This window comes from Mobula hypostoma, chromosome 7 (genome assembly GCF_963921235.1).
Source record: "Mobula hypostoma chromosome 7, sMobHyp1.1, whole genome shotgun sequence".
NCBI lineage: Eukaryota > Metazoa > Chordata > Chondrichthyes > Myliobatiformes > Myliobatidae > Mobula > Mobula hypostoma.
Window position 1 is genome coordinate 178,678,534 of NC_086103.1, and position 14,458 is coordinate 178,692,991.

General features: G+C 43.9%; 1 protein-coding gene across 2 annotated transcripts in view; it reads left to right on the plus strand.

The window, feature by feature from the left end:
• clns1a (chloride channel, nucleotide-sensitive, 1A) overlaps positions 1-14,458 on the plus strand; it is a 47,762-nt gene that overhangs the window by 18,902 nt on the left and 14,402 nt on the right. For both annotated transcript variants that reach the window (XM_063054633.1, XM_063054631.1), the window contains exons 3-4: positions 4,819-4,935; positions 7,503-7,628. In XM_063054633.1, coding sequence (XP_062910703.1) covers positions 4,819-4,935; positions 7,503-7,628 — 243 coding nt within the window. The remainder of the gene's footprint in view (positions 1-4,818; positions 4,936-7,502; positions 7,629-14,458) is intronic.

Genomic DNA, 14,458 nt, shown 5'->3' on the forward strand with positions numbered 1-14,458 from the left:
CCAATTAACTGTTGGCAGAGTTAATTGGAATCCAGTGTAATTGGAAGTTCAGACTATCTATGGAGTTGGGCTCCATCTGTTTCTAACACTAAAAAGGTGCAATAATAATAATAGGGTTGTGAATGGAGATTTTAACTTCCCTAATATCATCTCCTAGAGCAAGGGGTTTAGATGGGGTGGAGTTTGTTAGGTGTGTTCAGGAAGGTTTCCTGACACAATATGTAGATAAGCCAACTAGAGGAGAGGCTGTACTTGATCTGGTATTTGGAAATGAACCTGGTCAGGTGTCAAATCTCTCTGTGGGAGAGCATTTTGGAGGTAATGATCACAACTTTATCTCCTTCACCATAGCGCTGGAGAGGGATAGGAGCAGACAATTTGAGAAAACATTTAATTGGGGTAAGGGGGAATGATGCTATTAGGCAGGAACTAAGGAGCATAAATTCAGAGCAGATGTTCTCAGGAAACGCACGGCAGAAATGTGGCAAATGTTCAGGGAGTGGTGGGGTTAAGGAACCATGGCGTACAAAGGATGTAGAAAATCTAGTTAAGAAAAAAGAAAAGCTTACAAAAGATTCAAGAAACTAGGTACTGTTACAGCTCTAGAAAATTACAAGGTTGCTAGGAAGGAGCTAAAGAATGGAATTAGGAGAGCCGGAAGGGGCCACGAGAAGGCCTTGGAGAGCAGGATTAAGGAAAACCCCAAGGCATTCTACAAGTATGTGAAGAGCAAGAGGATGAGAAAAGGACCAATCAGGTGCGATAGTGGAAACGTGTGCATGGAGTCTGAGGTGGTAGCGGAGTTACTTAATGAGTACTTTGCTTCAGTATTCACCAGGGAAAAAGACCTTGGCAAATGTAGGGATGACTTACAGCAAGACTGAAACACTTGAGCATATAGACATTAAGAAAGAGGATGTGCTGGAGCTTTTGAATAGCATTGAGTTCGATAAGTCGCCGGGACTGGATGAGGTGTACCCCAGGCTACTCTGGGAAGCAAGTTAGGAGATTGCTGAGCCTCTTGTGACGATCTTTGTGTCATCAATTGGGTCGGGAGAAGTACCGGAGGATTGGAGGTTTGCAAATGTTTTTCCCTTGTTCCAGAAAGGGAGTAGAGATAACCTAGGAAATTATAGACCAGTGAGTCTGACTTCAGTGGTGGGCAAGTTGTTGAAGGTCCTAAGAGGCAGGATTTATGAGCATTTGGAGAGACATAATTTGATTACGGATAGTCAGCATTGCTTTGTCAAGGACAGGTCGTGCCTTACGAGCCTGATTGAGTTCTTTGAGGATGTAACAAAATGCATTGATGAAGGTAGAGCAGTGGATGTAGTGTATATGGATTTCAGTAAGGCACTTGATAAGATTCCCCATGCAAGGCACCTTCAGAAAGTAAGGAGGCATGGGATCCAAGGAGACCTTGCTTTGTGGATCCAGAATTGGCTTGCCCACAGAAGGCAAAGGGTAGTTGTAGATTTTTTGTATTCTGCATGGAGTCGGTGACCAGTGGTGTTCCACAGGAATTTGTTCTGGGACCCCTCTGTGATTTTTATAAATGACCTGGATGAGGAAGTAAAAGGGTGGGTTAGTAAGTTTGCTGATGACACAAAGGTTTGGGGGGTGTTGTGGATAGTCCGGAGGGTTGTCTGAGGTTACAGCAGGGCATTGATAGGAAGCAGAACTGGGCTGAGAAGTGGCAGATGGACTTCAACCCAGATAAGTATAAAGTCGTTCATTTTAGTAGGTCAAATTTGAACGCTGAATATAATATTAATGCTAAGACTCTTGGCAGTGTGGAGGATCTGAGAGATGTTGGGGTCCGTGTCCATAGGACACTCAAAGCTGCTGCACAGGTTGACAGTGTTAAGAAGCCACATGGTGTGTTGGCATTCATCAACTGTCGGATTGATTTCAAAAGCCGTGAGGTAATGTAAGACCTTGGTCAGACCCCACTTGGAGTACTGTACTTAGTTCTGGTCACCTCACTACAGGAAGGATATGGATACTATAGAGAGAGTGCAGAGGAGATTTACAAGGATGATTCCTGGATTTGAGGGCATTCCTTATGAGAATAGGTTGAGTGAACTTGGCCTTTTCTCCTTGGAGCGACGGAGGATGAGAGGTGACCTGATAGAGGTGTATAAGATGATGAGAGGCATTGATCTTGTGGATAATCGGAGGCTTTTTCCCAGGGCTGAAATGACTAACACGAGGGGGCGTAGTTTTAAGGTGCTTGGAAATAGGTACTGAAGGGATATGAGGGGTAAGTTTCTCACACAGAGTGGTGAGTGCATGAAATGCACTACCGGCTGCAGTGGTGGAAGTGGATACAATAGGGTCTTTTAAGAGCCTCTTAAATGGGTAAATGGAGCTTAGAAAAATAGGGCTATGCACTAGGGAAATTCTAGGCAGTTTCTAGAGTAGGTTACATGGACAGCACAATATTGTGGGCTGAAGGGCCTGTAATGTGCTATAGATTTCTATGTAAGGCCAATTACGTCATGAAGGATCCCACCCACTTTGCTCACGGACTGTTTGTTCCATTCCCATCAGGGAGGAGGCTATTTCCACACCGGGACCATCAGACTCAAAAGGAGTTACTTTCCCCAAGTAGTAAAACTGATCATCGCCTCCACCCACTAACCCATCCCACCACCACGACTATATAATTTCCTGTCAGTCACCTTATGAATGGATACCTCTGCATCTTGCTTCACGTACCTCAAAGGCCACCACGGTAGCATAACGGTTAGCGTGATGAATCTCTGTATATAAGCTATCTCATGTGTTTATACTGTATTTTTTATTGTTGTGTTCTTTATTTTATTTTTTTGTCAGCATCAGATCCGGAGTAACAGTTATTTCGTTCTCCTTTACACTTGTGCACTGGAGATGGCAGTAAGCAGCCTTGAATTAGCCCAATGAATGTCGTTCTCATGGAGCTTGGCAGTAACAGCTTAATCTGATTTATCTTCTTGTAGGTATTCACAGTCTATACAAAGGAACACAATAGAATCAGTGAAAAACCACACACACCAAGACGTCAGACAGCCATTGTGTAAAAAAGCGACGAACTGCAAATACAAAAAGGAAAAAAAACAGACAAATTAATAATAAGCATTAAATATTGAGATGAAGAGTCCTTGAAAGTGAATCCATTGGTTGTGGGAACTGTTCAGTGAAGTTATCCCCTCTGATTCAAGTGCCTGATGGATGAAGACTGTTACTGAACCTGATGGTGTGGGTCCTGAGGGGCCTGTATCAGCTTCTTGAGAGAGTAAATGTCTGAGTTGTATATGGTGACATATATGGTATGTACCTTGATAATAAAGTTGTTTGATCTTTGGTGTCCATTTCACCTTATCCACCTGTGCCTAAAGCAGGATTCCTTATGGGTCACAGCCCTTCATCGTTTCAGAGGATCGGTCCTGGGACCAGCGCACAAGTGCCACTGTAAAGAAGGCACAATAGCACCTCTACTTTCTTAGAAGTTTGCGTAGAAATAATATGTCTTCTAAATTCTAGACAAACTTCTATAAAAGCACAGTGGAGAGTATCCAGACTGGTTGCATCACGGCCTGATATGGAAGCACCTATGACTAAGAATGGTAAAGCCTACAAAAAGTAGTGGACACAGTCCATCACGGGAAAAGCTCTCCCCACCATTGTGCACATATGCACAGAGTGCTGCCACAAGAAAGCAGCATCCATCATCAAGGAACCCAACCATACAAGCTGTGCTCTCTTCTTGCAGCTACCAAGAGCCTCAGATCACATACCGCTGGGTTCAGGAACAGTTATTACCCCTCAACCATCAGGCTCCTGAACCAGTGTGGATAATTTCACTCACCTCGACAGTGAACTGGTTCCACAGCTTATGGACTTATTTTCAAGAGCTCTACAACTCTTGTCCTTTGTATTATTTATTTATTTGTTTGTTTTGATTTTTTTTTATGTTTGAACAAATTTTCTTTGGATGTTGGTTATCAGTCTTTGTAGCTTTTCTTTGATTCTATCATGTGTCTTTGTATCTACTGTGAATGCCTGCAATAAAATGAATCTCAGCGTAGTATGTGGTGACATAAACGTACTTTGATAATAAATTTACTTTAAACTTTGAACTTTTAATACAACACTAACTGCTCTCACAAATTCAGGATGCCCTTAACTTTGGAAAAGTTCTTAAGAGGTTAAGTTTCCAGCAGGGATTGAGGCTTGGTGGCATGCACAAATGTGGTTAAGAAAGACCAATTCTCTGTTGTTTCTGATGCAGTTCGCCATCCCACGATCACCTTTTCATTCTTATCATATAACCAGGGACAAAAAAGAATCTCGCTATCTTAAAGTACCAAAGTCATTGTCGTCATCATCATCGTTGGGTGCCGTGTCATGTGACATGGCTGATCATGGTCTTTCCATTGACCATGATTGTTCTTGGGGAATTTTCCCTACACAAGTGCCTTCTTCAGGGCAGAGTCTTTACAAGGTAGATGACCCCAACCATTATCAGTACTCTTCTGAGATTGTCTGCTTGGTGTCAGTGGTCGCAGAACCAGGACTTGTGATATGCACCAGCTGCTCCTATGGCTTCACATGACCCTGATCCGGGTGGGGGGCTAAGCAGGTGCTACATCAAGGGTGACCTGCAGGCTAATGGGGGGGGGGGAAGGAGGGCCCTGCACCTCCTTCAGTAGAGCCGTATCGCCACCTCGCCATCCTGCTGGAAATCTATCCAGTGGCATTGTAGGGGATGAATTATGAAGGGTAAAGTTAATTTAACTGATCAGTTTGAAGTAAAAACTACCTCTACATTGACAGAAGATGACAAAGAAGCAAATATGGAAGAAAAGGCATCTGATGGTGAAGAGGCAGAGGATGATGATGAGGCCGACCCGATCACAGAGGTTCGATTTGTGCCAGTGGACAAAACAGCTTGTGAGTACCAACTCTGCACAATATTCTGTTAGCAGTTGTGTCGTTCACTCTTCTCATTGGTGTTGTGCTCGACCTTGCTGGTTTGAATCAGCCCCTCTGCAGTATTGTTCTAATTATTATCCCTGCCTTTATCAAATTACCTTTCATTGCAAGTGACCTGGGTTCAATTTCCACTGCTAATGTACCTCCTGCAAACCACCCCTCGCCCCATATGACTGCATGGATTTCCTCCCATATTCCAAAGACCTACTGATTAGTAGGTTAATTAATCACGAATGTTATTGGGCAGAGTGGCCTCAGGCCAGAAGAGCCTGTAAGTATGCAGTATTTCTAAATAAATAAACAAACTCCATTTGGCTGTCAGTACTGTGGGTGTTGACCTGTGCCAGTACCTGGTTTGGCCAGGTCATGAATTCGGTGCTCACACAGCCATCTCTGAAGCCTGAACCCATTACACAGTGTAACTGAAGCAGAACGCCAGTGAGTTTGCTGTTCTCACTTTTAAGAGGTAGATTGCAGAGGGAACTTTGGACTGTAGGGTCCAGGTCCACATTTCCCTGAAAGTGGCTAAGCAAGTGGGTAAGGTGGTAAAGAAGATTTATGGCACCTGGAGTATCGTGCAGTTTTGATAGCCCCGTTAGGGGATGTGAAGTCTGCGGAGAGAGTGCAGAAGAGCTTTACGGGTGCTGTCTGAATTAGAAGGGAAGGTTGGACAAATGCGGGTTGTTCTCCCTAAAGCGTTGGAAGCTGAGGGGAGACCTGATAAAGAACTTTAAAATTATGAGTGTCATAGATACAAAAGACAGAATCATTTCTCCAGGGTAGAAATGTCAAGAATTTGGGGGCATTTTAAGGTCAGAGGGGGTTTGAATTTAAAGGAGATGTGCAAGGCAAGTTTTTTTCTTTAACAGAGTGGTGGTTTGGAATGAGTTACCAGAGATAGTAGTGAATGCAGACAGTTTGGTAGAATTTAGTTTTTAAATTTTATTCAGAGATATGGTAACAGGCCCTTCTAGCCCAATGAGCCTGTGATGCCCAATTACACCCATGTGATGATTTAACCTACTAACCAGTATGGCTTTGGACTGTGGGAGGAAGCCCATGGGGAGAAGGTATGAAATCCTTACAGAGGGCAGCGGGAATTGAAGGCAAAGTGCTAACCACTATGGGCACATGAATATGCAAGGATATTGTTGATGCACAGGAGGAGAACATTTAGTATAAATTGGCATCAAGATGGGCATGATGATGTGGCTGAATGGTCAGGTCCATGCTGTGCCGTTCTGTGTAACCTGGAGATCGTGTGGCTTCACAGTTTAGGGGAGTGTCCTCCCCAAAAGCAGCAGCAACAAAATGTTTAATTTCCTGACCCACAGAATGGCAATATCAGGTGAGGAAAAGAGCTGTGTGTGCTTTTTCTTCAGAAAACAGTTCAGTGGTGGTAATGCACTTGAAGGTGTTGCAGCTAACAATCTCTTGGAGGAACTCAATGGGGAGAGCAGCATCTGTGGGGTCAGGTAGGGAAGGAGTTGAGAATACCTTGGATTGAAATCCTGCATCAGGGCTGGGCGAGGAGAGGTGGCCAGTATAGAAATGAGGGGGGTGAATGGTAAAACAACTTGAACTAGAGGTCGTTGGCTAAAGGTGAAAGATGAGACGCATAGTCATAGAAAACTACACCACAGAAACAGACCCTTTGGCCCATCAATTTCCTGCTCAGCCGGTTAAGCTGCTTACTCCTATCGACCTACACCCAGACCAGAGCCCTCTTTATCCCTCCCATCATGTACCTCTCCAAACCTCTCTTGACCATTGAGATCAAGCTAGCATGCACCACTTGCACTGGGAGCTCATTCCACACTCGCCACTCTGAGTGTAGTGGTTGTTGTCACAAACAACACATTTCGCTGTACGTTTCAAAGTACACGTGACAAACAAAGCTAACCTTCATTACCTTTAAAATTCGGTGTGGTATAGATAGGGCTTTTTCCACTGAGGTTGGGTGAGACTCGAACTGGAGGTCATGGGTTAAAGGTGAAAAGTGAGATGTTTAAGGGGAACCTGAGAGAGAACTTCTTCACCCAGAGGGTGGTGAATGTGTGGAACAAGCTGTCAACAGAAGTGGTGAATGCAGGTTCAATTTCAATATTTATGAGAGAGATTGAATCCAGTACATGGATGAGGGGGTATGGAGGTCTGGGTGCGGGTCGGTGGGATTAAGCAGCATAATAATTCGGATAGCTCAGATTAGATGGGCTGAGAGCCCTGTTTCTGTGACTCTACGGATGGAAAGCTGGCGTTTCTGAGTTAGGTCATTATCTCAGGAGATTCTGCAGATGGTGGAAATTCAGAGTAACACACAAAATACTGGAGAAACTCAGCAGGTCAGACAGCATCTATGGAGGGGAATGAATAGTTGAAGTTTTGGGCTGAGACCCTTCATCGGGACTCAGCTAATCCCATTTACCTTTGTTTGACCCATATGTGACCCTGGACTGAGGGGATGACTGGAGCTTTTTTAGTCAAAATTAAGTTAGCCACAAGTTGATGTCGCTGTTCCTTTTCAGTGGATCAGATGTTCACAGCAATGTGCGACTGCCAGGCTCTACATCCAGACCCCGATGACACGGACTCGGAGAATGATTTCGAGGAGGATGACGAAGAAGGAGAGGAGTATGATGTGGAGGCTCACGGTGAGTGAGTTTTAGAGTCATAGAACATGGGGCCATGCTGAACAGTTGTTCTGCCTAATTCCATTGACTTGCACCCAGACGCCTCCCATTCATGTACCCACCCAACTTCTCAAGTATTGAAATCGAACCCACAGCTCATTCCTCACTCTCACCGCCCTCTGAGTGAAGAATTTCCCCCTCAGATTCCCCTTAAGCATTTCACCTTTCACCCTTAACCTATGATCTCTATTTCTGGTCTTATCCTACCTCAGTGGAAATGACCTGCTTGCATTTGCCCCAACTAAACCCCTTATAATTTTAAAGATTATGAAGATTATCTTTATTTGTCACATGTACCTCAAAACACAGTGAGATGACATTTGCATCAATGACCACTACAGTCCAAATTTGTGTTGGGGGCAGTCCACAAGTGTCACCACAGGGTTTGCCTTGTGCAGTAATGTTCTATGCTCGACATCCTTTAACCCTTTCCTAACCATGTATTTATCCAAATGTCACTGTACAATAATCAGCCTAAACCACTTGCTCTGGCAGCTCATTCTACACACTGATGGGGTGGTCTGCTTTTCACGTGTACATAAATTACAGTACAGTTTAAAAATCTTTGGCTCATATATATAGCTAGGGAGCCTAAGACCTTTGCACGGAACTGCATTTGTCTGGAGTAGAGAGTGAATTTGTAACTCTCGCAGGAGCAAAAGTTGTTGGGGATGGTGAGGGTGGAGTGCCACAGGAGAGGTGTGGGACAGAAGGCAGAGAAGGAGTGCCTGGGTGGGGGTGGTGTGGGCGCAGACACGCTCAGCCCTGAGACACCAGGCAAGGTAATTCGGCTCCAAACAATTGATTTATTGATCATTACAGAATGTCTCTCTGGTGCTTCCTGCTCCCTCCCCTCTCCCTGCCCCCTTCTCAGTCCACAACAGAGACTCATAATAGAATCAGGTTTATCATTACTCACATATGTCATGAACTTGGTTGTTTTTTTTTTAAGGAGTAGTACGGTGCAATACATAAAATTACTGCAGTATTGTACAAAAATTTTAGGCACCCTGAATAGATATGTGTCTAAGACTTCTGCACAATACTGTATGTTTCTAATGTAACATGAGATTCTGCAGATACTAGAAATACTGAGAAACGCCCTCAAAAAGCTGGAGGAACTCGGCAGGTCAGGCAGCAGGAAGCTGCAGAGGATTGTAAATTTAATCAGCTCCATCTTTGGTACTAGCCTGCAAAGTAGCCAGGGCATCTCAAGGAGCAGTATCTCAGAAAGGCAGCGTTCATTATTAAGGACCTCCAGCACCCAGGGCATGCCCTTTTCTCACTGTTACCATCAGGTATAGAAGCCTGAAGGCACACACTCAGCGATTCAGGAACAGCTTCTTCCCCTCTGCCAAACCTAAATAGACATTGAACGCGTGAACACTACCTCACTTTTTTTAATATATATTATTTCTACTTTTTGTACGCTTTTTAATCTATTCAATATAGGTATACTGTAATTGATTTACTTACTGATATATTATTTTTTCTATATTATGTGTTGCATTGAACTGCTGCTGCTAAGTTAACAAATTCCACGACACATTCCGGTGATAAGTTAGATATGGCCCTTGTGGCTACAGGGGTCAGGGGGTATGGAGGGAAGGCTGGGTTCTGAGTTGGATGATCAGCCATGATCATAATAAATGGCGGTGCAGGCTCGAAGGGCCGAATGGCCTACTCCTGCACCTATTTTCTATGTTTCTATGTTTCTGTGTTTCTATAATAAACTTGATTCTGAACTATGGAGAGGTATAAACCATAGAACCATAGAAACTACAGCACAGAAACAGGCCTTTTAGCCCTTCTTGGCTGTGCCGAACCATTTTCTGCCTAGTCCCACTGACCTGCACACGGACCATATCCCTCCATACACCTCCCATCCATGTATCTGTCCAATTTATTCTTAAGTGTTAAAAAAGAACCTGCATTTACTACCTCGTCTGGCAGCTCATTCCATACTCCCACCACTCTCTGTGTGAAGAAGCCCCCCCTAATGTTCCCTTTAAACTTTTCCCCCCTCACCCTTAACCCATGTCCTCTGGTTTTTTTTCTCCCCTTGCCTCAGTGGAAAAAGCCTGCTTGCATTCATTCTATCTACACCCATCATAATTTTATATACCTCTATCAAATCTCCCCTCATTCTTCTACGCTCCAGGGAATAAAGTCCTAACCTATTCAACCTTTCTCTGTAACTGAGTTTCTCAAGTCCCAGCAACATCCTTGTAAACCTTCTCTGCACTCTTTCAACCTTATTTATATCCTTCCTGTAATTTGGTGACCAAAACTGAACACAATATTCCAGATTCGGCCTCACCAATGCCTTATACAACCTCATCATAACATTCCAGCTCTTATACTCAATACTTCGATTAATAAAGGCCAATGTACCAAAAGCTCTCTTTACGACCCTATCTACCTGTGACGACACTTTTAGGGAATTTTGTATCTGTATTCCCAGATCCCTCTGTTCCACTGCACTCCTCAGTGCCTTACCATTAACCCTGTATGTTCTACGTGGTTTGTCCTTCCAACGTGCAATACCTCACACTTGTCAGTATTAAACTCCATCTGCCATTTTTCAGCCCATTTTTCCAGCTGCTCCAAGTCCCTCTGCAGGCTCTGAAAACCTTCCTCACTGTCTACTACACCTCCAATCTTTGTATCATCAGCAAACTTGCTGATCCAATTTACCACATTATCATCCAGATCATTGATATAGATGACAAATAACAAAGGACCCAGCACTGAACCCTGTGGCACACGACTAGTCACAGGCCTCCACTCAGAGAAGCAATTCTCTGCCACTACTCTCTGGCTTCTTCCATCGAGCCAATGTCTAATCCAATTTACCACCTCTCCATGTATACCTAGCGACTGAATTTTCCTAACTAACCTCCCATGCGGGACCTTGTCAAAGGCCTTACTGAAGTCCATGTAGACAATATCCACTGCCTTCCCTTCATCCACTTTCCTGGTAACCTCCTCGAAAAATTCCAACAGATTGGTCAAACATGACCTACCACGCACAAAGCCATGTTGACTCTCCCTAATAAGCCCCTGTCTATCCAAATGCTTGTAGATTCTGTCTCTTAGTACTCCCTCCAATAACTTACCTACTACTGACGTTAAACTCACCGGCCTATAATTTCCCGAATTACTTTTCGATCCTTTTTTAAACAACGGAACAACATGAGCCACTCTCCAATCCTCCGGCACTTCACCCGTAGACAGCGACATTTTAAATATTTCTGCCAGGGCCCCCGCAATTTCAACACTAGTTTCCTTCAAGGTCCGAGGGAACACTCTGTCAGGTCCCGGGGATTAAGACAGCAAGCACCTCCTCCTTTTCAATCTGTACAGTTTCCATGGTCTCACTACTTGATTCCCTCAATTCCATAGATTTCATGCCAGCTTCCTTAGTAAATACAGACGCAAAAAACCTATTTAAGATCTCCCCCATTTCCTTTGGTTCCGCACAAAGCCGACCACTCTGATCTTCAAGAGGACCAATTTTATCCCTTACGATTCTTTTGCTCTTAATATACTTGTAAAAGCTCTTTGGATTATCCTTCACTTTGACTGCCAAGGCAACCTCATGTCTTTTTGCCCTCCTAATTTCTTTCTTAAGTATTTTCTTGCACTTCTTATACTCCTCAAGCACCTGATTTACCCCCTGTTTCCTATACATTTCATACAACTCCCTCTTCTTCTTTATCAGAGTTGCAATATCCCTTGAGAACCAAGGTTCCTTATTCCTATTCAATTTGCCTTTAATCCTGACAGGAACATACAAAATTTCCCCTTTGAAGGCTTCCCACCTACCAATCACATCTTTGCCAAAGAACAACCTGTCCCAATCCATGCTTTTTAGATCCTTTCTCATTTCTTCAAATTTGGCCTTCTTCCAGTTCAGAACCTCAACCCTAGGACCAGATCTATCCTTGTCCATGATCAAATTGAAACTAATAGTGTTATGATCATTGGAACCAAAGTGCTCCCCTACACAGACTTCTGTCACTTGCCCTAATTCGTTTCCTCACAGGAGATCCAATATTGCATCCCCTCTAGTTGGTCCCTCTATATACTGATTTAGAAAACTTTCCTGAACACATTTTACAAACTCTTAAACCATCTAGACCCCTAACAGTATGGGAGTCCCAATCAATGTATGGAAACTTAAAATCCCCTACCACCACAACTTTATGTTTCCTGCAGTTGCCTGCTATCTCTCTGCAGATTTGCTCTTCCAAGTCTCGTTGACTATTGGGTGGTCTGTAATACAATCCCACTAATGTGGCCATACCTTTCCTGCAATCGGTGTTTCAGACAGAGACCCATCATCAGGACTTGGCCTGTAATATGAACTGTTTATACCTCTCCTTAGATGCTGCCTGACCTGCTGACGAGCCATAATGTTTCAGTGATTTTTTTTTTGGGTGATTTGGATTTCTGGACATTTTGATTTCAACCACCAGGTGGCAGTGGCTGGACTAAGGTTCCAACTCTGATGTAAATTTGGTGTACATTTCCAGGACCTGTATTCTAACACCTGAGCCAATTAGGCAGTTTACTTGCAACATTTCAGAGAGATGTTTAAGTGGCCTGCTTTACCTCGTCTGAGTTCACACATCAATGGTGGTTAAGGAAGTTCTACTGTTTTGCTAATGTGGCAGCGTGTTTGATCACAGCAGCTTCTACGCGGTCGGCCAAAGGTGTTGTCTTTTTTAAACATACTTTTTTGATCGCAAGACCTTGCTGGACATTAAGAACTTAAAGTACTGCAGGTCTACCCCATCAACAAGTTGCTTATTGGCAGAGAAAGCGAAGGAGGTGGACTTGGTGCAGATTGTGCTACTGCCTGCGTTGGAGAGGCATTGGAGCAGCTGGTGCACACAGGCAGTGTGGAGACTAACAGTGAGGGGTCATCCTAATCACTGCTCTTGTGAGCGCAAGACCTGTTCGATGTTGTTAATGTGGAATGCTGCAAATCGGATTCAATGATTTATTGGCGGACGGTGTGGGAGCTGTGTAGCCTCAGCCATAGCAAGGATTGGGCCTCAAGCCATATAGTTGTCTTTACATTCGCCCAGGAGAGGAGCATCGGAGGCGGTGTGGCAAAACGTCGAAGCTGGAGTCAGTGCTGTCCCCCTAGCGTTCACTCAGCAGAAGACAAGCTGGATTGTGGTTGACTGCAGATTTCTGCAACATTCATGGACTCTGTCTTGGACTATTTACCTTTTTGGGTGACTATTTTACTGATACTATGTGTTTGTTATCTTATATGCTATATGTGCCTTTAGCTGAGTGTGTATGTTGGTACTGCATGTTGCACTTTGGTCATGGAAGAACACTTTTGTTTGACAGTATTCATGTATGGATGCCAAATGAACTTGAAGTTGGGAGAGGCAAGGATTAGTTTGAACATTTGCATGATCAGGAATAAGCAACTTCTCTGCCATTCAATAGTGACGTGTCTGATGTGATGGTTACCTCAACTCTGACCCCCCCTCCCCCAAGTATCTTTGACCCCTTTGTTTGTTAAGAGTCAATCTACGTCTGCCTAACAAATAGAGAGAAGAGAAAGATTAGCTTTATTTATCACATGCACATCTAAACAAAAATCAGCTGCATCATTTTACATCAACACAGTCGGAGGATGTGCTCAGGGCAACCTGCAAAAGTCACCACACTTCCAGCGCCAGTGTAGCATCCGCATATCTCACTAACCTTAACCCGTACATCGTTGAAATGTAGGAGGAAACCAGAGCACCCAGAAGAAACCCATGCAGTCATGGGGAGAATGTAAAAATTCCTTAAAGACAGGGGTGGGAATCTAACTCTTAATCAGCGAACCCTGGTACACAAAGCAATTGTGCAAGCTGCTCTATTACCGTGCTACCCCAAATAACTGAAGACAATTCAATGGGATACGAATTGACAATAAACTGGACTGGGCAAAGAACACTGAGGCTGTCTACAAGAAGGGTCAGAGCCGTCTCTATTTCCTGAGGAGACTGAGGTCCTTTAACATCTGCTGGACAATGCTGAGGATGTTCTACGAGTCTATGGTGGCCAGTGCTATCATGTTTGCTGTTGTGTGCTGGGGCAGCAGGCTGAGGGTAGCAGACACCAACAGAATCAACAAACTCATTCGTAAGGCCAGTGATGTTGTGGGGATGGAACTGGACTCTCTGACGGTGGTGTCTGAAAAGAGGATGCTGTCCAAGTTGCATGCCATCTTGGGCAATGTCTCCCATCCACTACATAATGTACTGGTTGGGCACAGGAGTACATTCAGCCAGAGACTCATTCCACCGAGATGCAACACAGAGCATCATAGGAAGTCATTCCTGCCTGTGGCCATCAAACTTTACAACTCCTCCCTTGGAGGGTCAGACACCCTGAGCTAATAGCTGATCCTGGACTTATTTCATAATTTCCTGGCATAATTTACATATTACTATTTAACTGTTTATGGTTTTATTACTATTTATTATTTATGGTGCAACTGTAATGAAAACCAATTTCCCCCGGGATCAATAAAGTATGACTATGACTAATTAAGTGTCCACAGAGGAAGAAACTTTAAAGAGTCAGTGTTAAGAGGGAACTACTTAATTCTGGGCTGATTTCTGATCCAGAATTCATTCACTGTTGGGTGGAAACAAATGTGCAATTTTCAAAATGGAATTGAGTGTCTGTTGGCGTAAGAAATGCTATTTTTACAGTTATGAGGAAATGCTCCACAAAGAGCTGATATGGTCACGGCGTTGAAGTGATAAGAT